This window comes from Siphateles boraxobius, unplaced genomic scaffold (assembly GCF_051911475.1).
Source record: "Siphateles boraxobius isolate OS27281-9 unplaced genomic scaffold, OSU_SipBor_1 20, whole genome shotgun sequence".
Lineage (NCBI taxonomy): Eukaryota > Metazoa > Chordata > Actinopteri > Cypriniformes > Leuciscidae > Siphateles > Siphateles boraxobius.
In genome coordinates, this window is record NW_027508811.1 from 1356148 (window position 1) to 1382447 (window position 26300).

At 40.4% G+C, this 26300-nt stretch overlaps 1 protein-coding gene across 1 annotated transcript in view; it reads left to right on the plus strand.

Moving 5' to 3' along the window:
* plekhh2 (pleckstrin homology domain containing, family H (with MyTH4 domain) member 2) overlaps positions 1-26300 on the plus strand; it is a 68229-nt gene that overhangs the window by 5530 nt on the left and 36399 nt on the right. Inside the window, exons 3-11 of the mRNA XM_077236358.1 lie at positions 8208-8270; positions 18504-18653; positions 18765-18848; positions 18946-19027; positions 19411-19614; positions 20726-21498; positions 21586-21661; positions 22737-22831; positions 22992-23160. Of these exons, the coding sequence (XP_077092473.1) occupies positions 8208-8270; positions 18504-18653; positions 18765-18848; positions 18946-19027; positions 19411-19614; positions 20726-21498; positions 21586-21661; positions 22737-22831; positions 22992-23160 (1696 nt within the window). The remainder of the gene's footprint in view (positions 1-8207; positions 8271-18503; positions 18654-18764; positions 18849-18945; positions 19028-19410; positions 19615-20725; positions 21499-21585; positions 21662-22736; positions 22832-22991; positions 23161-26300) is intronic.

Consider the following 26300-nt stretch of genomic DNA (forward strand, 5'->3'; position numbering starts at 1 on the left):
GTGTTCTCTCCATATTTGTGATTCCTTGCAACTTTTTGCAATGCACTGCCTATAACCTTTCACTCGAAACTGAAAATAACTCATTCCCGCTAAACGTTTACTCTATGGTTTCATACCACATAGACAGACAAGTTTTATTGAAAGCCCATTTTGCCAGCAGTGAAGTACCCCTTTAAATTAATTATTCTAAAATGTATGATTAAAATATTTTTCCTCTGAGAGAAAAACAAATATTATTATGATTTCTGCAGCAATGGACTCTACTTGAATAGAAATGTTAGCTTCTAGCACATTCCAAAGTGTATCCAATATACAGTGTGCTGCTGTTCCTCCTAAGTGTGTAGGACACAGATGAGTGGTGTGTGGAGCAGAGTCCGGGTGACGCTTGGGAATTTGGACTGGAGCTGTGGTGCAGGGGTGTCATACAGACAGGCTTTGTGAGCTGGGCTGTAGAGTAAGGCTGGATGAGGGGTGCAGGGCGGGCCGGCCACTGAAGGCCGTGGATGGAATTCATGGAATGGAAGAATGACTGTAGCCAGGACATATGGGGTGGAGAAGCTAGGAGGGATCGTAGTAGATTAAAGAAAACTATTGATCGAAATGTGGAGTTTACAGGTGCAAACTGATGAAAGCATGGAGGTTCTTAGTTTGTTTTGGTATAATGCAATCCCATTAACAGTCGCCCATCATGTCAATACTCATTTGAATTTATTTTTTATTTTTTATTCAACCATCAAATCATATTTTCTGTCAGAAAATAATCAGAACTAATAATACCCTTTTGTACAGTGCCCAAGTTTTATTCATTTGTTCCTTCGTTTTAGTTAAAATCATGGCTATATTCTTATTCATTTGTTTAATAATTTTAGTTAAATCATGGCCACTTTTTATTCATTTTTTCCCATTGTTTTATTACTTAAATCATAACCACAATGGAAATAATTAGTACAATGTGGCCACAATTTAATTGCAACTAAGGAACAAATTGTTATGTTTTGTGCAATTCTTAATTTGTAGCAACAATATATTTTTTCCCCCTTCATGTCATATGCAGTGCTCCATACTTTTGTGATGCTTATTTTCACTGAAATGGTCAAACATTTTAGCAAGATGTTCTGAATCAATTTTAGATTTCGGACTGCTCACTTTAGTACTGGATTGTTTGGAGTGCCATAGAATACCAAATAGGACCGGCACTGCAGATCAATCACAGACAAAACATAGTGGAATAGGCTATTTTACTTCTTTCAAAGGTTTTGAAATCTTTTGATATCTTTTAAACACAACATTGTTTCCAGGTGGACTCCAGCTAGACTAGATTACACGAGTGTTCAAAAGTTCAGGTTCAGTAAGATTTTGTAGCATTGTAAATGTCTGTCACTTTTTATTCATTCAATGCGGTGATTCTCAACTTCGTTCCTGGGGACAGACTTCTCTGCACATTTTGTATGTCTCTCTTATCTGACACAGGGGTGCATTACCCGTACAATGACGTACTTTACTGCTTAACCACCATAGAACAATGCATCGTTGTAGAAACTAAATATCTTGTCACAACTGTTTCTAGAAACTGGTCGTACCTCTGTTGTTTGAACCACGTTAGTTCAACAATATAGGACTGTTGTTAATGACGTTGCATGCAGGTGGTAGAGTAATAACTTTACATTATTAAAGGAATAGTTCACTTCAAAATAATTTACTCACCCTCAAGTAGTTTCAAACCTGTTTGAATTTCTTTCTTCCACTGAACACAAAAGATATTTTGAAGAATGTCTGGAACCAGACAATTGATGCGCCCCATTGACTTCTATAGTAGGTAAAAAATATTGTGGGTACAGTCAAAAGAGTACATCAACTGTTTGGTTACCGACATTCTTCAAAATATCTTCTTTATAGACGAAAGAAATTCATACAGGTTTGAAACAACTTGAGGGTGAGTAAATGATTCAATTCAATTCAAATTTATTTGTATGGCGCTTTTCACAATACATATTGTTTCAAAGCAGCTTTACAGAAAGTGCATTTCAGAAATGTACATAGAAAAATACAGTTAGTTAATCATGTATTTATTTAGGGCATAACATATCGCCGGCGTTGAGTCGTCTCTTCACAGGCGTCGAGTCGTTTCTTCACAGGCGTTTAGTCATCTCATCGCAGGTGTTCGGGCATTTGAAGTCTCTGTGAGAGGCTGGATACAAACTGGAGCTGACGAACGCTATTTACCTCGGGACTAGCGTCCCGAGATAACAGCAGAAAAGCAGATGGGAAATAATTAGCATAGCTGCTGTTCATAATATTAATGCATTCGATCTGATTCAACAGTAGTATAAAAGGTAAGCATTATGTGAATGCTTGGCTAAAGAGATGCGTCTTTAATCTAGTTTTAAACTGGGACAGCGAGTCTGAGTCTCGAACAATATCAGGAAGGCTATTCCAGAGTTTAGGAGCTAAATGTGAGAACGCCCTCCCTCCTTTAGTGGACTTAGATATAGGAATGACCAGAAGCCTCGATTTTAGTGATATTAAAGAACACGATGGATTGAAGGGTGATAGAAGGTCCATTAAATACACAGGAGCTAAACCATTTAGGGCTTTATAGGTGATATAAATGATGACAGAATTGTCATTTTGAAGTGAACTATTCCATTAAGTTAATGTACATAAACAATAGAAAGTCGTAAATGTTTTAAAAACTTTAACATGCTGTATTTGGCGTACACGTTACTCATGTAAACATGTGGTTCATTCAGTCAGCAGCTTTATCCTCGAACGTAATTTTTCTGACATTCTGCTGTAATGAACTGACGAATACTTCACTGTTTTTGTTCTATGTCGTTTTGCTTTATTTGATTTCATTCTTCGCTGGTTTCCTCATTTGTCATACTCCAGGGTTCCCTTACACATTTATGTACATGTGCACTCCTCAAAAACGGTGCTGACTGTTGACATGCTAAATATAAATTAAAATATATATTTAAATAGCATGAAATATATAGAGTTCAATTAAATTATTGTGCCCAGGAGCATGATCTATTTAGCTCCACGTGTCATTTTAAAAAGAAACTATGCTTCTCACCACAGCATCCAACAAATTTAATGATAAGCTTTAGAAAAAAGTACATGTTAATATGTACCATTAACCTGTGGCTCAACTAGTCAGAATCTGACTGGTTTGTGCAGCTGTTCTCAGAACAGTCTGTAATTACTCTGCTATTTTTTTATTTTCTATATCGGTTTCATTGGGCAGTGGTGGACCAGCTTGACCACAGATGAGGATGGGTGTATACACTATGTGTGTATGTGTGGTTGTTGTGGTATGAACATATCTGTAGTTAGTTACATATATATGTATGAATAGTCTGTGGGGTTAGTGGCTGTGTGTGAGGATGATATATAGATAATGAGTGTGTGTAGATTGTGTGATGTATTTCTGACCATCAGTGTGTTTTGGGGACACACCCTTTGGTTTAGTCTAGGAATTGGCTCACTAAACACTGAATAGCAATAGACTTTTATGATGGAAAACTAACCAGAGTCTTTCTAAATCTTTGTAACTTCCATCAGTGAATAACAGATTTATATCATTCATCAAGCTCTGACTAATGCACCATTAACAAATCCAACAAAATGTGCTTTACCTTAAGTCCAAGATAACTATAGCAGAAAAGGTTTACTTGAACTAGATCGTTCCATCAGAGTCATCATAATGACAGTTTTGTCAGTAGTCCGCTGTGCATTGAGCCTTATTAAACATCTTTAATGACGGAGGCTTGTAAACAAGAGAGGCTGTTAGAACGATCAGAATATCATTCAGTCATATAAGAATTGAGAAATGCTGTGCATTCTGTTGAGGAACGACAAGTCCCGAGAAGACAAAGGACCTTCCTGGAAATTAACATTTGACTCTCTCTTGATAAACTAGCATCCCCGAGTCAATCATCTCCCCCATGTTGTGTCTCTCTCAAGCTGAGATCACCTGGTATTCACCCAAAAATCTATATGGTTTAGTGTAAATAATTATCATACAGTATTATAGTACATGTTTGGTATCATTTGAAATGTCTCAGTGTGACTGGTACAAATGTCTCATCAAATTCATTCATTCATCATTGTTAGCAAATGTTTCCATTTGATTGAAGTTTCTGTCTATATAAAGAAATGCAACAAGAAGCTCAGGGTGATTCTGTAACTCAGATCAGCCCATAATGTTGAAGGATCTCAAATACTTCAGCATTATGTATTTTTCAAAATGTCTGGTTTAACCTACATCTTTTACTCTTTATCTCTGAGCATTTGATGTTATTGTAATGATTATCTTTGAACTGATTATGAAATCGGCATGATACTTATACCTGACAATAAATTACGTTTGATTTTATTCCGACTGACTCTGAAATTGTTTTCCCAAGTAGATTAAACAGATTTGTATGTTACCGCAAGTTTTGCGTCAGATTAGTGACGACTAATATTTGACTCTAATTCAAGTGTACGTGGTTTGCAAAGACAAGAAGTGAATTTCCGTTTAGAACAGCAAAAATGCTGCTTGACTAATCTAAATTTGGGTGTGTCTTACCTCTGTTTTAATTTAATTTAACTTTAGATAAGTGTACGTGGGAAACCACGGCATGGCCAATCCAAAGCTATTATAAGAGAAGTAATGTTGGTCAGCTTATATCTGTAATAGTGTCCATACCTCTCCTGTACTAAAGGAAACGTTACTTTAATGTCAAGTTTATGCAACCACGGGGGCTATACCAAAGTATCTTTGATCGTGTAAGCGTGAATGTGACCAATCTCAGGTATATAGCAATTACCTCTGTTTGGTGACCAAAACTGACGGGCTTGTGATCGTGACACCCGCGTTAAGCAGAAGGCGTGAGGACCTCAGAGTGACATAGCTTCCTATTATGAACGGGTAAAATATAAGTCAAGAGTTGAAAAGATTAATCAAAGATTAATGCGCTGCTAAACTACTATTTATTTGACCAATAACCAATTGGCAATCTAACCTAAATTTGAGACTGTGATAAAGAGTCAGATATAAAATGCAGTCAGATAAAAGCTTAAATGGAATTAAATTACTTTGCCACGCGGGAAGACAGTAACGTGCAGAGACCTTCACCCGTTCTATCGGATGCCTCCATTGGGCTGATCTAGATGGGCTTACAGTCACATACTGTACACACAACTGCATAGAACACTTTTGTGTGGTGTTCATTGGAAAATATGAGTGCAGCAGCAGTAACTATTAGTAGTGTGTTAGGTCATATTTGTCTGTTCTCCTTTGGGAACTCTGTGAAAAGAAACAGGTTGCAGATGGAGCTCATGCCAAAGTAGAAACAAGCAAATTGTTCCAGCGAATAACACCCACACATGAATCTCATGAATTTAACTCCAAAATCAAAAAGATATAATTAAGAAAAGACCCCAAAAACACTTAAAAGGAAGCTAACCTAACCCTTTTTTTGACAGTTAGGCATACTGTAAATTCGAATGACCGTAATCCAATAAAAATGACATTCTCGATACTAATATTTAATTATAAAGTATACTCCAAAAATTGTATTAGCAAAAAAATATACACTTTTTACCTATATATATATATATTTAGTTTTTATTTAAAAATGAATAATTTTTTAAGCAGAATTTCTCAGTTACTTTTGAACCCTGTTGTCCTCTCAACTTAATTTATATGCCATAAAATTAATAAGAGATAATTGAGATTGTGCTCTTAGATGTATAGGTTACTAATCAAATAACTTCATTATTGACCAAAACTTTTTTTTCATTTACATTATTTACACTGGTAATTTAATTTGAATTTAAAAAAAAATTTACTCAATTAAATAAAATGTAAGAATAATATGCACAATATAATTATATGCACAATATAAGCATTTTCACACAGGGTCTTCATTAGATTTCCAAGAGCCATTCAGCAAACTCCAATCTGATGGGCTCAACTAGTGTATAAGACTGGCAAGAGGAATATGGAATTTATATCAGAGCTCAACTAGAAAGTATGAGGATTCTGAATAAAGTGGTCAAAATTCCCTGGAATTTATGTTAATAAATGATGACAGTAAAGTCACCAAAATGACCAGCTACTGAATCAATAGTCGCGTTTCCACTGTCTGGCCAGGGCTAACAGCGAGCCGAGCCGGGCCAGTGGCCTCGGGCCTCAAGCACCGGGCTTGCGTTTCCATTGCCGGGCCAGTAGCCCCACAGCGCTGCCCTAAACCCCGCCTTTAACACGCCTTCCTGGATCAAACGTCATACAACCCCACCCATTTCAGCGGGGAACTTCATTTCATGAAGTTCATTCAGGCAGGACACTAGCTTGCTAAAATCACACAACGAGCGAGATGGAGAGGACCAAAGCATCTGTTTGTTTGCTCTTTTTGGTGTTTGGTTGGTGGAAGATGAGGCAGCAAATCCAAGATAAGAAGATGGAGGATCAGCGGCGAAAACGCCGAAACCACTAGTTTACCACAGAACTCAAACTCTATTTCATTTCAATGTAACACAGCTTCAGAACTTTGGCAAATGTTTTTGCTTGGATAGTAGTTTTTGCATTCCCTAACTTTCTAAAAGAAAGTCTCATGGTCTTCTCATCCAAGAAAATAAAAATAAAAGACTTGATGGAATGTTTCGGTAATAAAGCATGGCATTCCTGCTTTGGTAAAAATATTTGAAAATGGACATGCTGCATTCCTCACAATACTACGCTATTAGAGTAATACTAGCTCAGAGAATATTTGTTTACAAAACCAGCTGGCTTTTTTCCTTAGTAATGCATGGAATATGTTATGCATAGAGTGTAATAGTAATACTTGTTTATTCTGACCTTTATCTAATTGACAGGTTTTATTTTTCTTATCTCTTGCTTTTAATTAGCTAAGAAATGAAATGCGCTGCTGAACAATAACCAATCATTTTAATGTTCTAAAATATTTTTACTAGCTCATATTTTCCTAATGACAATTTATAATTTGTTTATGTAGGCCTAATACAAACACTTGTACATTAAGTCATCATGAATTTTATACAATGTTAAAAAAAAGGAATAGCATATGTTCACTCTAAAGGACCGTTCACACCAAGGGTGATAACTATAAATATAACAATAAAGATACTGTTCTAAAAATCTTTCTCAATATTAAAGAATGGCAGTGTTTACACCACAGCTATACCGATAACGGCACAGAAAAACTAAGTATTTTATCCAGCTGATGGATGATAAAAACATTGAAAGCCAATCAGAATCAATCCTGCTTTAAAGAGCTTAAACATTTAAAGCGACAGACAAGCACACGCTTAGAATAAACTGAATGATACCGTCCGCTGGTGTGTGTACACTAATATAGATATTTTATAGATATCTTTATAGTTATCGTTCTTGGTTTGAACGGCCTTAACACTTAATGAAACGTTTTATTGCAGAATAAGGCAGAAAATATATTTTATAATTTCTACTGATATAAAGGCGATTGTTATGTAACTTTATTGTTATGTAAATAACCCGAAATGGCTTGAAAAACACACATAACCCATATATTGTCGCAATCATGAATTTATTGTCTTCACGTTTCATCAGTCAAAACGTTTCTGCTTTTTATTCAGCTATAGTAATAGCTGGATGCCTTTTTCCACATAATGGATTTCCAAGAATGTCATAAGTGTAATGACTTCTATGAGTCTCACTTGCAAGTGGTGCTTGCCTGGGTTGACCTTGACCTAGTCCAGCTCCACCTCTGTGGATCTAATGTGTGGAGGGATAGAGTTATGGGTTCATCTATCTTCACCCATTACACTTAAATTACATCCTCTCCTCACTTCCATTCTTTTTGCATGAGGGCACCCTCCGACTTCTAGTATGTAAGAAATAGACTTTAGCGTTCCATAATGCTGACATTGACTCATTTTGGATTACAATAAAGTGTCAGGTCATGCATAGACTATCTTGAATCTTTATATATATATTGGATTTATTCATATTGGTCCATGAAAACCTCTATGTGAACACACTTGGCCGAAAAAAGTGCAGAGGACGAATTTACGTTTTATTAAGATTCCCCTGCTTATTCTATGTCGATGGCATAGAGGAAAAATGAAAGCAGACTTTCATATGAATAATTATCATGTGCATGCATACATGCAAAAAAACAGCACCTTTGCGCATTCATTTATAGTTCTTGCTCTCTCAGATGCAGCAGTTGGAGAAGCAGGTGTTGGAAGCAGAGCGTCGGGCATATGAAGGCAACCAGCAGGTAAATACTAGTAACACTCTGGTGGATATTTAATCAAATATTAGGGATGTACTGTTGGTATTAGATTTAGCTGAATGATGATTCTGTTCTTAAAGGGACATTCAAACACCAAAACACATTATTAAACACACAGGTTATTAACAGTAAAGATGGCACATCTTTGAAAACGTGGTCTCGTTCTTGTCACGGCCTTGACAGTCTTTGGTCTTGGTCTTGTCTTGGTCTCGGACCTCTCGGTCTTGTCTAGGTCTCTCTTTCTCAGACCAACATAGTGGTCGGAGGATTTAGCTATATATATATATATATATATATCTATATATATATCGATAATGCAACAGTATTTGAATTTTCGTGTGACTCGTTTCGCCTATTTGCACAATGTATCTTAATGGTCCAGTGTCAGAATTTTCGCCAACCGTGCCAGAAGTTCTGGGTTCTAATCCGCACTCTATAGTTTTTTTTTTCTCATCAAAACCGATTATGTTCATCAGTGGTTGTATATCAAGCAGGGACACGTTTTTGTGCATTATGTTGTGTGATTTCACCAGAACGAATAGAGAGTAGTACACTAGCAGTGTTGTGCCTGAACGCGTTCATACTACTCGACCTCAGTGCTGCATTTGACACTGTCGATCACAACATACTTCTCGACAGGCTGGAAAACTGGGTCGGGCTTTCTGGGATAGTCCTAAAATGGTTCAGGTCATACTTGGTAGGGAGAGGTTATTATGTGAGTATTGGAGAACATAAGTCAGAGTGGACACCCATTACATGCGGAGTCCCTCAAGGCTCAATTCTTGCGCCACTCCTATTCAACCTGTACATGCTCCCAATGAGCCAAATAATGAGAAATAACCAAATCGCTTACCACAGCTATGCAGACGATACGCAGCTCTACTTACCCCTATCGCCTAACGATTACAGCCCCATTAACTCTCTGTTCCAATGCATGGATGAAGTAAACAATTGGATGTGCCAAAACTTTCTTCAGTTAAACAAAGACAAAACTGAAGTCATTGCGTTTGGAAACAATGATGAAGTTCTCAAGGTGAACGCATACCTTCAGTCTAGGGGTCAAAGAGTCAGACCTTAGTTTCAGTAGTCATGTCAAAGCAGTAACTAAATCAGCATACTATCACCTGAAAAATGTTGCAAGAATTAGATGCTATGTTTCCAGTCAAGACTTAGAGAAACTTGTGAATGTTTTCATCACCAATAGGGTGGATTATTGTAATGGACTCCTCACTGGCCTTCCCAAAAAGACCATAAGACAGTTGCAGCTCATACTGAACGCTGCTGCTAGGATTCTGAGCAGAACCAGAAAATATGAACATATCACACATGTCCTCAGGTCTTTACACTGGCTGCCAGTTACATATAGGATTGATTTTAAAGTATTATTACTGGTATATAAATCATTCGATGGCCTAGGTCCTCAATACATTGCAGATATGCTCACTGAATATAAACCCAACAGATCACTCAGATCATTAGGATCAAATCAGCTAGAAATACCAAGGGTTCACTCTAAGCATGGCGAGTCTGCTTTTAGCTACTATAACAGCCGCAGCTGGAACCAGCTTCCAGAAGAGATCAGATGTGCTCCTACAGTAGTCACATGCAAATCCAGACTCAAAACACAGCTGTTTAGCTGTGCATTCACTGAATGAGCACTGTACCACTGTTCGCCCGACTATTCGTACTGTATTTTATTTTATGTTTTAATTATTCTGATTTTTTTTGATTATTTCTGTATTTTATCTTTTATTCTAAACTGTTTTAATTATTCTGATTTCTTTTGATTATTTTAATTTCTTCTATGTAAAGCACTTTGAATTACCATTGTGTATGAAATGTGCTATATAAATAAACTTGCCTTGCCTTGCCTTGCCTTGTCTTGCCTTGCCCTGAATGATAGTTCATGAACTCGTTCATATTTTGGGCGAACGTGAACTGAACGTACTGTATTACTGACTGGTGAACGTTACTGTGAACTAGTTCATTCTGGTGTCTGTGAATGGCGCGCGGCGCGCTTTCAGTTTAACTTCGTTCAATAGGGTGCCAGATTTCTACAGAGCCTTCCAGGCGAAAACCCGGCTAAAACACACTGTAAAACGTCCTTAATATGTAGCGGAAAAGACACCCAATCTGGCAACACCAGCCACCAGCGTCGCACCGCCGCATGCGTGATCAAAACAAAATGCAGCAAGGAAGCGTCGTATGATCATTTAAACGAGTTTTATGACAAGGTCGGTGAGGATGGGAAAAATCGTACATTTCTGTACAAACTTTGCCCGCCGATAAAATAACTGCTGTCTGTAGTTCTATATGGGCTGTGGCAATCATTTTGAAAAATAATAGCTCGTAGCAACATTATGGAAAAAAAGAACTATGAATGAACTAGTTCAAAATTTTAAAGTGTGAACTGAACTGAACTAGTTCATTTTAAAATTTGTGAACTGACTTTAAACTAGTTCATGTAGAAAGTGAACTTTCCCAACACTGTACACTAGTCTGTTTTTTTCCCTCCGGTCAAGACTTGGTCTCGTCTTGGTCTCGACTTGGTCTGTCTTGGTCTTGGTCTTGGTCTTGTCTTGGTCTCGATACCCTCTGGTCTTGGTAGTGTCTTGGTCTCGGTGTAGGCGGTCTTGACTACAAGTCTACTAGAGAGGGAACGAGTACTGCGTAATATTTACGCTATGGGGAAAACCTCTTTTCCACGAGATATTGAAGCCAAAAATTATCCTTAATTTTGAATCAATGTAAAACGCGTTGCATCAGCATGCAGACATAGGCAAGACGGCTCGCGTGCCTATTGGCTGACCTGCGGCAACAGCAGCAGCCTATCGAGAGAGGCCCTGCGTGACACCATATCCAATGGGGGCGCTTCGCGCCCATTACGTAACGTCCCGCCAGGATATGCGTGGCCTTGGCCTATAAATATAGCTCGATAGGCTGATACAAACTGGTTTTCATCGCCGAAGCGAAACAAGAGCATGTTGTAAGCTCGGCAAGATACGCAGTACTCGTTCCCTCTCTAGAGAGAACCGAGGTTACGTTAGTAACCGAGTACCTTCTCTTACGAGAGTATCTCTCATACTGCGTAATATCTTACGCTATGGGGAACACAGTGTAACACGCCGTGCGTACTGGGATCCAACACCAAAGTCCCAAGGGCAGAAGCCCGGGGCTCATATATTGCATAATCACCATATTCTCACAGAGAGTCAAGGAAGAGAGGCTAGAAGCGTCGCGGGGCAGATAGTACTGAATTCTAGACCGACAGAAGCTTGGCCTGTAAGGCTGGAACCTCTAGGTTATAAAACCTTATAAATGTAGACGGCGAGGCCCAGCCTGCCGCCTTACAGATTTCTTGCAAGGTAATCCCGCTAGACCACGCCCACGACGAGGCCACGCCTCTCGTGGAGTGCGCTCTGACACCCAAAGGCAGGGATTAAAGTGAAAAAAATTCTTCTGACTGAATTTTTTTTTCAGGCCAAGTTATATTCCTTTAACTATATTTAAATAGTCGAGACCAATAGCGTTTTAAGGGGAGATGTTTTAAACCGCTTTAATATTGCCAGTTTGCATATTTTAAAAGCTATTTTAATCTATGAAAAAAAATTACTTAGCTTGACAAATAATCAACCATCTACATAACTTTTCAGTGCATGTTTTTATTTATCTTATAAGACCAAACAATGCTAAATTATATTAATATATAGTGTGTTTCATGGCAAATCGTTTTGGCTGAGGGCAAAGTGAAGTTTCATAACTTTATATATTAAGGCTATTTAACTTTAACTTTGTAGCCTATTAGAGAGCTGACTTATGTTTGACTGAATTGTTTGCTTTATTTCTCATTGTATAGCTTCTTATAGCCTACCTATTAGGCTACTTATAGTTTTATACTGGATATTATTATCATTTAAAACTGACATTTAACAAAAGGAGACAGGGTTGTGTAATGGTATATATTCTAAAATATATAAAATATTCTTTATATATTTTACTATGCATTCTCTTGTGTGTGTACATGCATAATAAAATAAAACGATACAACCCTGTCTCTGTTTGTTAAATATCAGTTTTAATGATCAATAATGTTTCATATTTTTAAAATGAAAACAAAAAGAAGCAGGGTTGTGTTTTATATTTCGTGTTATAAATATATGGAGTGAAGATAATCAATGTGCATTGTCGGAACCACATTTGTGTGGCCCTATAGGCCTAATATGTTTATGATAAAATGTTCATTTATAAATGAAAAGATGTGTTTTGTATATATTTTTTATTATTTTATTGCCTAAAATATACATAAAGAGATAACCGGAGTAGCCAGAGCGAGCTGAGTGACGCGATCAAGAACGCCGCGGTTCAGTTTGCAGAATAACCGGACTCTCGTCCTAGGGTTCATTCTCCTGAGTCGAACTTGGCAAGTCCGAACTATCAAGGACGCAAGTCCGAAGTTTGCGTATTGGCATTGAGAAACGGCCAATATTGACCCGCGTTCTGTTTTCTATCATGCGCTGTGCACGTTTGCGATGACGTAATATGCACGCAAACGCACCAGGGTTCGATAGAATTAAGTTGAATGTGAAACCAGACCAACGCTGCGGGGGGCGCAGGGAACAAACGTGCTCGGATTCGGACCGCAGCAAACCAGCTGTAGCCTGACATGCACTTCTCCAAAACTAAGATTAATTGAGTGAACACGGAGCAGTTTTTCCGTGAGCGGGAATTGAAGACGTCGGACTGGACCATAAGCGAAGTGATTACAGAATGTTAGAGTGGAGAAAGGAACGTGCTTTCGCTCCAATCCAGGCTTTATCACATCCCCCTCAGTAGGGTGAATACATCTCATCTTTCCTTAATTTAAGACCTATTCAAACTAAAATTAAGACATTTATCACACTATTTGAGAAATGAAAGCCTATTTACGGCCTTAACATTATGAAAAGTGAATTTAAGACATTAAGGACAGACGGGAACCCTGCAATTGATGGAAATCCGTCATAGACTTGCTGCAATTAACGGAAATCCGTCGTAGCGACGGAGAACTTTAATCCCTGCAAAGGACACTGCAGGCCCTTAGAAGTGTAAGCCAGCGCTATGGCATCGACTATCCATCTGGATAGGCTGTTTTGATGCGGCCAGTCCCTTAGAACGTCCGCATGACTGGCCAGACATCGGTTTTGTAAACACCGCTATGGCCGCCACATATACTTTGAGCGTGGATGGGGTTCTGCCCTTATCCAGCAGCTCTTGAAGGAAGGAGAGTACTTCCGTAACCCCGCAGTCTACGGGTGAAAAGCCCTGAGCTTGACACCAGGCAGAGAACACAGACCATTTCGAGGAATAGAGCCGTCTAGTAGACGGGGCCCTAGCCTGCGTGATCGTGTTTAACACTCCCTCCGGGAGGATAGCAGGTACCCGTTGATGGCCCATGCATGTAGGGACCATAGATCTGGGCGAGGATGCCAAATCGAGCCCTTTGCCTGAGAGAGGAGGTCTTTCCTCAACGGTATAGGCCACAGGGCAGTGCTGGTCAGCTGCATCAGGACTGGGAACCAAGTCTGGTTTGTCCAGAGCGGAGCAACGAGCAGCACTGGTCATCTGTTTTCCCTGATTCGTTCCAACACCTGAGGCAGGAGCGAGACGGGGGGAAAAGCATAGAGGGGGCAGCGGGGCCAGACGTGGGCCAGCGCCACCCTGCTCTTGGAGAAAAGTTCGGACAGTGAGTGTTTTCTTTGGACGCGAACAGGTCCACCTGCGCTCTGCCGAATGTCTCCCACAGCAGTCGGATCCTCTGCAGCGACCATTCTCCTGCTGGAACATTGTTTCTGGACAGTCTGTCTGGTCCCAGATTCAGGTGACCAGGCAAATGCGCTGCTTTCAGTGAAAGCAGGTTGTGCTGAGCCCAGACCAGGAGGCTTTCGTCAGCTTGTAAAGGTTTCGGGACCTGATGCCGCCCTGGTGATTTATGTATGCCACCACTGACATGTTGTCTCTACCGGACCAAGACGTGGTGACCTTTTATCTGGGGACAGAAGCGCCGTAGCGCGTTGTCGACTGCCATCATTTCCATACAGTTTATGTGTAGAAGCTTTTCCCGTTCTGACCACTGGCCAAAGAACGGTCTGCCCTCGAGCAGCGCTCCCCGTCCCGAGTTGGAGGCGTCCGTGGACACCACCTTCACACTCGAGGAAGTCCCCAGACTCACACCTGACTGATACCAGTCGGTTACTTTCCAAGGTTCCAGAGCTGAGACGCATTTTAGACCGACCTTGAGGCGAAACAGACCAGAGGTCCATGCCCGGGGTGGAACTCGCGCTCTCAGCCACAACTTCAGTGGGCGCATGCGAAGCATACCCAGCTGGAGTACCGAAGATGCTGAGGCCATGAGGCCCAGCATTTTCTGAAACCTTTTGAGCGGGACTATAGAGCCGTGGCGGAAGGATTTCACGGCGCGCTGAATGTCCAGCACTGTTCCCAGAAAAGAAATTTTCTGGCTGGGAGACAGCGAGCTCTTCGCCCAATTGACTGAGAGACCCAGATTCTCGAGATGCTCGAGTAATGTGGTCCTGTGTTCTATGAGCTCTGTGCTCTGAGTGTTATCGAGCTAGGATCAGGCGATGCCCCGAAGTCTCAGGGGTGCGAGAGCCGCGTCCATGCACTTCGTAAATGTACGGGGTGCCAGGGACAGGCCGAACGGTAGGACTGTGTATTGATATGGCCCTCGAAGGCGAATCTCAAGAATCGCCTGTGACTTGACGCTATTTGTATATGGAAATAGGCGTCTTTCAGATCTATTGACATAAACCAGTCCTCCTGGCGAACTTGCGCAATGATTTTCCTAGTTGTAAGCATTCTGAACTGGCGTTTCACAAGCACTCTGTTCAGCTGTCGCAGATCTAGAATGGGTCTGAGACCCCCGTCTTTTTCCGGTACCAAAAAATATCTGCTGTATAGATCCCCTTCGCTCTGAGATAAAGGTTTTATGGCCCCTTTGCTCAGTAGTTTTGCTATTTCGGCTCGAAGTAGATGAGTTACTTCGTTTTTTACCGTAGTTTCGACTCGCGCCGTGTAACAGCGGGGACGTCGAGCGAACTGCAGCGGATAGCCATTTTTTTTAGGGTTCAGCACCCATTTTGATACCCCGGGAAGCTTTGCCCACGCATCTGCATGAAAATCTAGAGGTAGAATGAAATCTGGGCTCTGGCCGCGGCATAGCGGCGGCCGGAGAGCTCCGGTGTGCTGAGAATAAACACTGTGTTTGCAGTGTACGAGGCGGGGGGCGCGCTGATCACAGCGGGCAGCCTGGCAGCGCTCGACTTCTCTATGACAGATGGCGAGCGGGACGAACCCCGTGGGGTCTAGCATGTCTCTGAGGGAATGAGGGCACGGGACAGCGGGCACACTCACTGCACTGAGAACACCGTTGGCCTTAGCTGACTGAATGTGTGCTGGTTTCGTTTTTACAGAAACAGTGGGACATGCATCGTGTAGTGTTTGTGGGCACTGTGTCGTGGGCACATTCACTACATTTAATGCACAATCGACATGAGTCGATTTTATTCGTGCTAGCCCTGTACTGTGGTGGGCTGTGTCTGTGTGTGGAAATGGGCACTGAGACGTGGGCATTCTTACAACACTCATAACACCATCGGCCGTGGCTGGAATACCAGAAAATACACTCTTTTTGGGATTTATCTGGGTCCCCGTAAAAATGGCGTTTGTGTGCAGGCAAGCGGGCTGTGGTACCGGCTTGTTTACTGCGAAATACACTGGAACAGTCACATTGTTTGGAACTGAACGAGCGAGAAGTTTCGGTGGAGTTTGGCCGCAGCGAGACTTAAACACCGTCGTTTTCCTAGTAGGCTAGGAAGACTCTGAGCTGACTGTATGTGTGTTGGATTCGTTTTACAGAAACCGTGATACATGCAGTGTGTAGTGTTTGTGGGCACTGGGTTGTGGGCACATTCACTACATTTAATGCACAATTGACATGAGTCGATCTCATTTGTGCGAGCCCTGCACTGTGGCGGGCTGTGTTTGTGTGTAGAAATGAACACTGGGCTGTGGGCATTTTTATTACACTCATAACACCATCGGCTGTGGCCGGAATACCAGAAAATACACTGCTTATATGATTTTTCTGGGTCGCCGTGGAAACGGCATTTGTGTGCAGGCAAGCGGGCCATGGTACCGGCTTGTTTACTGCACAATACACTGGAACAGTCGCATTTCCTGGAACTGAACGAGCGAAAAGTTTCGGTGGAAGTCTGGCCACGGCGAGACTAAATTTTATTTGCTGCGAGAGCTGGGATCGAACGCGGGTCTCTCCTGCGAAGGCTTTGGGTTTCGACACTGAGCCACAGGTGGAAATGATATAAGCTTAAATTAGCTCGAGCAGATAAGAGAGCTTCATCACAGTTTTGTGTGTGTCGGCGTTTGTTTGCAGGCGTGCGTGTTATACAACAGGCTCATTGCTGCAATATTGACATTTTCAGCCGCTCAAACTAAGAGGAGCTGAGAAATGTTTGAGAAATGGAGATTGGTCCTGCCTCGGCAGGACTAAATCACACTCTTTCCTCATTTCGCCGGTGACGCACGCCCACGGGGGGCTGGGGCGGGCTAGCTTTCTTATAACGTACCGTTTCCCTGACGACTCGTGGGCAGAAGGGGGAGGTCCACAGAGCTCGCCCAATCCTCACTCTCCGACGCCAGGATAGAGCAGCTGGCCTTCTCTACAGATGCAGTTATCTCGTTGTAATAATCCTTACCCAGGTGGGAAACGCAGATGAAATGGCGTTCCCCGTCGCTGAGTGCGGCTCGGCACGAGCCACAGGAACAAAGCATCTTTAAAAAGACGCTGCTCTTTTAGATAAAGAGAGAGAGAGAGTGAGTCGCGACGGCGAACACACACTCTCAGCAGAGCAAAAGGATATTGACGCCGGAAAGCGTAGCAGGTACGGTGACTGAAGGTGGCGAGGTGAAGGCCAGTGACTTCAGGTTCAAGGCTCGTCCCGCAGAAGGCTTGTTCTCGATGGCGCGGCTTCTCACTCTGGATCCAGCGATGTGTGAGCTTTGCTGAAGAGATGAAAATCAGTTTGTATCAGCCTATCGAGCCATATTTATAGGCCAAGGCCATGCCTATCCTGGCGGGACGTGACGTAATGGGCGCGAAGCGCCCCCATTGGATATGGTGTCACGCAGGGCCTCTCTCGATAGGCTGCTGCTGTTGCCGCAGGTCAGCCAATAGGCACGCGAGCCGTCTTGCCTATGTCTGCATGCTGCCGCAACGCGTTTTACATTGATTCAAAATTAAGGATAATTTTTGGCTTCAATATCTCCTGGAAATGAGGTTTTCCCCGTAGCGTAAATATTACGCAGTACGAGAGATAATCTCGTAAGAGAACAATGGTAGCACTTATTATGTTTATTATAAAAGAGTTTTCTTGATAATAAGGCTCCAACTCAGTACTAATATATATATATATATATATATATATATATATACATACATACATACATACATACATACACACACACACACACACACACACACACACACACACACACACACACATACATATATATATATATATATATATATATATATATATATAATTCTTCATGGCATAGATTCAACAAGGTTTTGAGATTTTGGTCCATATTCGCATGATTTTTTGTCTGCAGGCAACGTTTTTCAAATGTTTTCATTTGACAAGCTTTGAGTTCAGAGATGCTCTTCTGCAGACCTCGGTTGAAACGAGTGGTTGTTTGAGTTACTGTTGCCTTTCTATCAGTTCGAACCAGTCTGGAAATTCTCCTATGACATCAACAAGGCATTTTTCCCCACAGAACTCACGCTCATTTCTCTTTTCGGGCCATTCTCTGTAAACACTAGAGATGGTTGTGTATGAAAATCCCAGTAGATCAGCAGTTTCTGAAATACGCAGACCAGCCCGTCCAGCACGAACAACTATGCCATGCTCAAAGTCACTTAAATCACTTTACTTTCTTATTCTGATGCTCAGTCTGAACTTCAGCAGATCATCTTAACCATGTCTACATGCCTAAATGCATTGAGTTGCTGCCATGTGATTGTCTGATTAGATATTTGCGTTGTTGAACTGGTGTGGCCTGTGATTGTCTATATATATATTTTTGGTATATAATCATATAACATTTATTAGCACTGTGTATATGTGCATGTGTTTGTTGCAGGTGCAGTGGATGGAAGAGCGTTTAAAGACTTCAGATATCCAGTCGAGTGATTCAGAGCTGCAGCTTTTCAGGCGCTGTCAAACTCTTCAAGCGGGACTGAAGGAGAAAGATGAGCTTATTGACACCCTAGAGCAGCAGCTGGAGGAACAGGTCAGTCATACCTCCAGTCATTAAAAACATCAGGTTTGCATCAGTATACAAAAACGCCTATTTAAATCCATTAAAAAGAAAAATGTGATCCATTACGTTTTACACCTTCAGAAACAGAACCGCATCCAAGATGCCAGGACAGTGGAAGAAAAAGCAGCTAAGATCAAAGAATGGGTCATGCGGAAGTTGAATGAAGTATGTTCATGTTCTTTGTATGTATTTGTGTTTTAGAAAGAGATAAATATGTGGGGGAGTGTGTGAACGTTTGTGATCACAATCATCATTCTTGTAGTTTGATATAGAGAATGCCTCTCTGAGAGAGATCAACCAACAACAGGAACATAAGATACGAGACCTACGAAGACAACTGCAAGGTAAAATTATGCATGTGATATAGTAGATTAAATCATGGCTATGTTCACAATAACATTCTACCATAATAATCCTGCTAGTTCTGCAGTATGTACAGTGTTATACTGATGAAAACATGTTGACAAGTTTTTTTTTATCAATGATATTGAAGATTAAACTGAGCAACATTAAAAATCAACATTTTTATCAACTTTGACTATCACAAAAAAACTCTAAAAGTATGTAGCATGCAAATTTTACAGTATTGAATAGACAACACTTCATGGAATCCTTTATTTTATATAATATATATATATATATATATATATATATATATATATATTCAGAAAACGTTCTTTTTTTATTGTTTTAAGCTGTTAAGTGTCATGTTGTTGTGTTGTTTTAGTCATGGAGCAGACTTTGGGTTCTGGTGGCCCAGTCCAGCCCAGTGTGGGTGAGGCCCAGCGACTCAGCAGTCTGACTTTTGGCTGTTTCCAAAACAGAGGGAAGATCCCACAGGTACTGACGGGCCCAGAACCGTCCCAGAAGAGCATCGACACCCTGCCGGATCGTGACCACACACACATGGATTGCAGGAGACCCCCTACTGGTCAGAAGACTAATATGATATCTTCAGTTGTTTGACCGAGTGTAATAGTTCATATTTGGCTGAGTTTGATTGAGATGCAACAGGGCTGGGAAGAAATAAAGAAATTATTACAAAATAAAATTGATCAAAAGTGGCATTAAAGATATTTCCCAGCAAGCAATTTTGCGATTAAAAGACGTCTAATAGCCGTTCAGACACAGGCCTGATGTACACCTATAGTAAGTGTTTATCTTCTGACTATTTTAGACTCCACTGTGGAGTAGCCCAGTACCTGCGTGACTCGTCATAGACTTAAACAGAGAGAAGGAGCTCTGGCTACAATGTTATTCCGCAAGGCGCATGTAGTTCTGTTTATTAACCGCTAGAGCGCCAAAAGTTACTGGCTGAAGCTTTAAATAAAAGCTGTCCTTTTTAACTTTCTGTTCATCAAAGAATCTTGTAAAAAAAAAAACTATCACAGTTTCCACAAAAATGTTAAGCAGCAAAACTGCAGTTAATAATGAATCTGATGTTATAGAATGATATTAGAATGACTTCTGAAGCATCATGTGACACTGAAGATTCGACTAATGGATGACATTTTAAAATACATTTAAAAATATATATTTTTTATTTCACAATATTACTGTTTTTAATGTATTCTTGATTCAATAAATGCAGTATTGGTGAGTATAAGAGACTTCATAAAAAAACATTTGAACAGTATATAACATTTAATTGAAAGAAAAAGGAAAAATCTCATTTTGATCATCCAGTTTTAAATGTCTCTACAAAACATCTAGAAAAGGAAAGTTTCTCAAAACGTATTTCCTAATCTGGAAATTCAAAAATGTTTAAATTAAGCAACATGACAGCATAACATTGTGATTCACAGTATCATTGTGATTCATGTTTTTGATTCAGAGGAACCAACTCATAAAAGTCATTTGTTCAGGAATCATACTGCACTGGTTGCGATGACTACATTTTGATTCACTAAAAGACCTGCTCAAATGAGTCATGTTTGGTAATGAGTCTGATTCAGTGAAATGGATGGCTTGACAATGGTTTGCAAAATATTTACTATTTGTATTCATGCATTTACCAAGTCTGTGTGTTTGGTCCAATCCAGATTCTGGAATAAAACAAAACCGCCCAGAAACAGAGTGTGTTGGCCGTTGCTCTAAGGGGGGATCTGAAGACGAGGGTGAGCGGGACAGTCCCGGAGGTGTCTCCTCTATCCTGTCCAGCGCTGCCTCTGAGGTAGAGAGGAGTCTGTTTGGAGGTTTGCAATTCAGCCGACCCACAAGTGAGACATACCACACTGCCTCTGATGACAGCAGCTCGCTGTTTGATGATGACATGCAGCGTGTGGACTGCACCAGACTTTGTCTCCCTGGCACCAAGAACTCTTCAAAGAAAGATCCTGAAGACGGATCCTCAGATGAGTTAAATAAGCGCTTCCAGTCGCAATGTCTGGATTCTTCGTCCTCCTCCAGTGACACAAACACCTCCAGTCCAGTCCTAACTCCAGCTCTCGCACCAAAGTGGCCCACCCCGTCTCAGGACACCCAAGAAACCCCAGCTTCCCCCAAACAGCCCCGATTGCGCAATCCAAATGCATTTAATGTCAGTTTGGCATTGGCTAAGAAGCATATGAGTCAGCCTCCATTGTACAGTGAAGCCGCCCACGGGCGGACTCGAAATGCTATCAGCATGCTACGTCCTCTGCGGCCTCAAGAAACTGACATGGACCAAGATCCAAAGATGGAGACTGGTGAAAGAGAACATACTGATGTGCCTTCAGCTGAAGTGCAACCTGAGGAACCCCAAACACCCGACGCCTCTGCAGCTGTTCCCGGGAGTAAACCCCCGACCCCTCCACTGCACAGGCTGCCCTCTTGGGTGAGTCCCGGAGCTAATAGTTGAACTAATATGAATTGCTGTTGTTTTAGCTTATGTGCTAAACCTGTGTTTTCATGTTATCTGCAGGAGAGCAGAATATATGCTGTGGCAAAATCAGGAATTCGTCTGTCAGAGACGTCATGTACAGATGAAGATAATAAAGGTGTGTTTTAGATCATTTTTTTGTATTTGCATTTTTTTCTTCTTCCATCCAGCTGCCCTTCATTCATCTCTCTTCCTCTTATATCTTCATTATCATTCACATGCATTTCGTTCATGTTATTTTCTGTCCATGGACATTTTTCCTATTTCCAGGGTTCAACTTCAGTTGCATAGTTGGGTAAACTTTTATAGTGGGGAGCGTAAACCACAACAATTTTTTGCGTTTCCATTTGCTCTAATAGCAAAAGAAAAAATCCATGATAATGTTTGTATAACTTTACAAAAGAGGAAACAAATATTGAGTGATTGATTATGTTGGTCAGAAGAGAGAAAGCTGTTTAATTTGCCACCATTCCCTTAGCTATTGTATTAGAAAAATTATAATTTACATTAAAGAATAGCAATGCTATTTTAAGACAGTTTATTTATTTTTTTTGCATTGTGACTGTATTTTTATGGCAATTATATACATTTCTTCCAAGATTCCATTTACCAAAATGCAAATAATTTAATTAATTTTAAAATGAGCATAAAATAAATACTCTTGACAAATTTATGTTACTATTTAAAGAAAAAATAAATTAAGGATTTTTCCATCACATTATAAATCTTTTTTTTTTTTTTTTTTTTTTTTTTTTTTTTTTTTTTTTTTTTTTGCATTATGGGCTTAGAATTGTGGGAAAGGGATTTAATTTTTTTAAATTAATAATTTAAAAATGTTACATTTAAAAAAATCTTAACAATAGAGTTCAAATAGAAATGTTCTTGACAAATTTCCCAGATATTCACCAAAATTCCCCTGAACAATTACAGTTCATTCACAGATTAAAGGGTCGAATTATTTTGTTTTAGGGCTGGGTTTAGAGATTTAAACAATAATCTTATTTACTTGTATAAACCCTTTAATTTTAAAAGCTGTAGTTTTAAGTTATGGCTATATAATGATGTTTGGCCAATGATTGTTGCATAGAAATGTAAATATTAGTCCAGCAAAGTAATCAAGGAACATTTCTTACTTGCCTAAATCATATTGTGCATTTACTGACAGTTAGGGATGTCCTATCCTCCTCTTCCAGACTCCTCCCACCCATTCTCATGCCCCTCCTACATGCTCTACACATCCCTCATCTACAGGAACACAAATACACCCGTCTTCACCTCAATGAAAGGGGTAGGGACCTGTGTGTGTGTCTTTATCTGTCTGTTGGAGTGTGTGGCTGTCTCACTGTAAGACTGTGATGCTCAGCAGTGTTAATTGTAGAAATTGTTTTTGCATGGGAGTCTGCATTTCTATCAGTAATAGAAGCAAATCTTTTTAATTACTCTCATAGAAGGCGACTTTGTTATGCAACATTCAGTTCTCTGAGGAGTCGTGTAGTTCTGAGGAGGACAGTTCGGAGGAGTGTCAGTCTAACTCTGGAGAGGAGGAAAACTGTCAGACCTCTGGATCAGAATCACACAAGAGCAGCAGCCGAGGAAGTCCTCGATCATTTAAGCGAGGTACATGCATTATGCAGCAGTTATTAAAGATCAGGGTTGGTAACCAAACACCTGCAGGTTTGAACCCTGCAAGTACCAATCCATGAGTTATCACCCATTGTACCTTTGAGCAAGACCTTCAATCACAGCTACTCAGGGGGTCTGTCCTCGTAAAAATTACACTGGAACATTGCTTTAAAATACGTATTCTTTATGATTACAGTCTCTACAAAAAACATCCAATGATTATTAAGGACCCGAGCATTCATGGAAAAACCAATTAAATTGTTTTAACAGACAGAATCATAGAATCCAGTCATGGAATTTGGAATTTACTACATAATATTTAATGTCATGGAATTTAAACATTTTGGATTAATAATTCAAAATTAGGGCTCTAAAAATTAACCTAATTGTGATATAGTGTCTGAATATTAAACCACAAACAGACTGTTATTTAATTATGAAGTCTGCATGTTTCACGTGTCTCAGAGTAAATAAGACTACACATACTCGAGGACGTGCAAAGCTCATGGTGTCTTACGCATCTGCTGACACTCCACGTGAACTTCATCGCCAGAGCTGCTCTGAGAGTTCACTTGATCCTCAAATACGACACAGACACTCAAAGGTCTTTACTACAAACTGCCAATGTTTTAATTAGAAGAAATTTTGACAGAATTAAATTATTTTTACTAAGTACAGTATGTACATTATATGGACAAAAGTATTGTAACACCTGACCATTACACGAAGAGGGACTGTAATGGCATCGCATTCTAAATACATAGGGCCAGATTTACTATACAGTGCAAATTAGCATGAGAGTGCAATTCCAAAAAAGCGCAGATGGGAGTGGAGAGTTTTGCGCGTGAACTACTGACTCCGATTAAACGCACAGATTAAAAATAATTAATCATTTTCATAATGACCAATGCAATCTGTCCAGAGCAGCGCAAATTAGCGTCTAGTTTAAGACATGCTTTTTGGGTGTTAAAGGAACACGCCGCCGTTTTTTTTAAATTCACCGTCTCCCCCTTACATTTAGATAGGTGGGCAAATGCATTTTTGTCTCAGTGCATGATTTGTCTTATGGCGCTTTTCCATTGCATGGTACGGTTCGGTACGGCACGCTTTGGCGCTTTTCCAATGCATGGTACGGTACGGCTCGGCTCGGTACGGCTCACTTGTGGCGCTTTTCCACTGCATGGTACGGTACGGTACGGCTCGCTTTAAATGGTACCACCTCTGTTGAGGTTCCAAGCGTACCGTACCAATACTAAAATGTGACGTGAAAACACTGCAGATCACTGATTGGTCAGACAGACAGAATTGTCACTACCAGCGTCATTGTATTTGCGAGACATCAAACCCGCTAGATTTAAATAGCCAGTAACAGCCACCGCTGTAGCACCTGTTTTAAAACTACTTGCTTGACTTGCTTGAAGAAAAAAAAGTTCCAAAGAAGAAATGGCTGAATCGTGGTCAGTGGACGAGAACCGCAGACGTTCCTCTTGTTGGTTGCCGAGGAGCGGATAAACTATAACGATCAGTCATAATCCCACCCACTTTGAAGCGCTACTTACTGCAGTGGAAAAGCAACCGAGCTAAAGCGAACCGAGCCGGACTGTGCCAAGCCGAGTCGTACCACGCAGTGGAAAAGCAAAACGAGCCGAACCGTACTGAGCCGTACTGAGCCATACCATGCAGTGGAAAAGCACCATTAGTTTGGCAGCGCCGAAGCTAGCTTATCTTAGCATAATGAATGGAATAATTTGTTGCCAGATAGCATGTCGTGAGTAAAAGTGATTAAAAAAAAAAACTAATTACCTCTTGTGGCCTGCGTATTCACAACGAGTACAAATAGCAATGCAGATTAAGACTAGGCAGTTTCCTAGGCAGATATTGACTTGGGACTATATTGGGGTGAAGCACAAGCGAAGCACTGCTACTTGGGCGCAGTGATATCACGGCATCTCAGCATCTAGCTTACAACTGAATAAAGACACAGATTCATGTAAGGAAGAGTAATAAAAGACAACTTACTTGTGCAAGTTTTTTTAAGTTACATGTCCAAACTAAGACAATGCATGCACTGAGACAAAAATGCGTTTGCCCACTTATCTAAATGTAGGGGAGACGGTGAATAACCCCTATTTCAAAAAACGGTGGTATGTTAATTTAAATAATGGTGCAAATACCAGTAAATTGACTAGCGCAAAACACAAACCTTAGTAAATCAACTTGCATGGTTCATTTAAATACTCTCCTTCCATAAATGTTGCATCTGAAAGAGAAAAAAAATGCATATGCAATAAGGTCAGCCACAAAATTAACCCTGTCCACACCTTTTCAGCACAATTTTTTCACTGCGTTTCTGTAGTAAATCCTGACTGTAGTTTTTTAAACCCAAAAGAAGGTTTGCACTGGTGCAAGCTGTTAGTAAATCTGGCCCATATACATTAATATTGTCAGGGGTGTTTGCAGGAAGGCAGACGAAGATGAAGAATAAAGTTTCAATAAGAAGTTTAATGAGGGTAATACTAGCTGTTTTGGCGGACCACTCTTAGCTGGGACGTATTGCTAAACCTCTTTGACAAGCTATCCAACACAGAGAAACTTGAATTGTACCTTTTTTGCGGTGGATGAGATGGAAATTCCAGTAGGTAGGGAAATAGGTTGGTAAGCAGAGCAAGGCAGGCAAGTAGGTTGGTAGTAGCAGACAAAGCATGGACTCCAGTAATCCAACAAACGATTGGTAAGTGATTGAAGAATGGTGGTTAAAAGGCACAACTTAATATCAAAAATAATGTCCAAATAGTTCAATAGCGATTCAATAGCGATGTAAAGAACTGTATGCTTAAAACGTTCCAACAGCTTCCTTGTTCTTTTTCTTGTGTTTGAAAAAGTGAGAGGCTGCCATCTTTTTATTCAAACATTCTCACCAACTGTCAAAATAAAAGTCCCTACAAAAATAAAAGATCCTAAATCTAACAAAACATACCAGTGCTCCAATAGCACAACAATTTAGATTAACCTAAACACAAATGGCTCCTACATAGCTGGCCCCTTATAGCTATGGCAGAAGGCAAGCTATAACTAACTAAATGTAATTTTCCAAGGAGCTATATATTATTTCCTTAAACTCATTATGCATTATT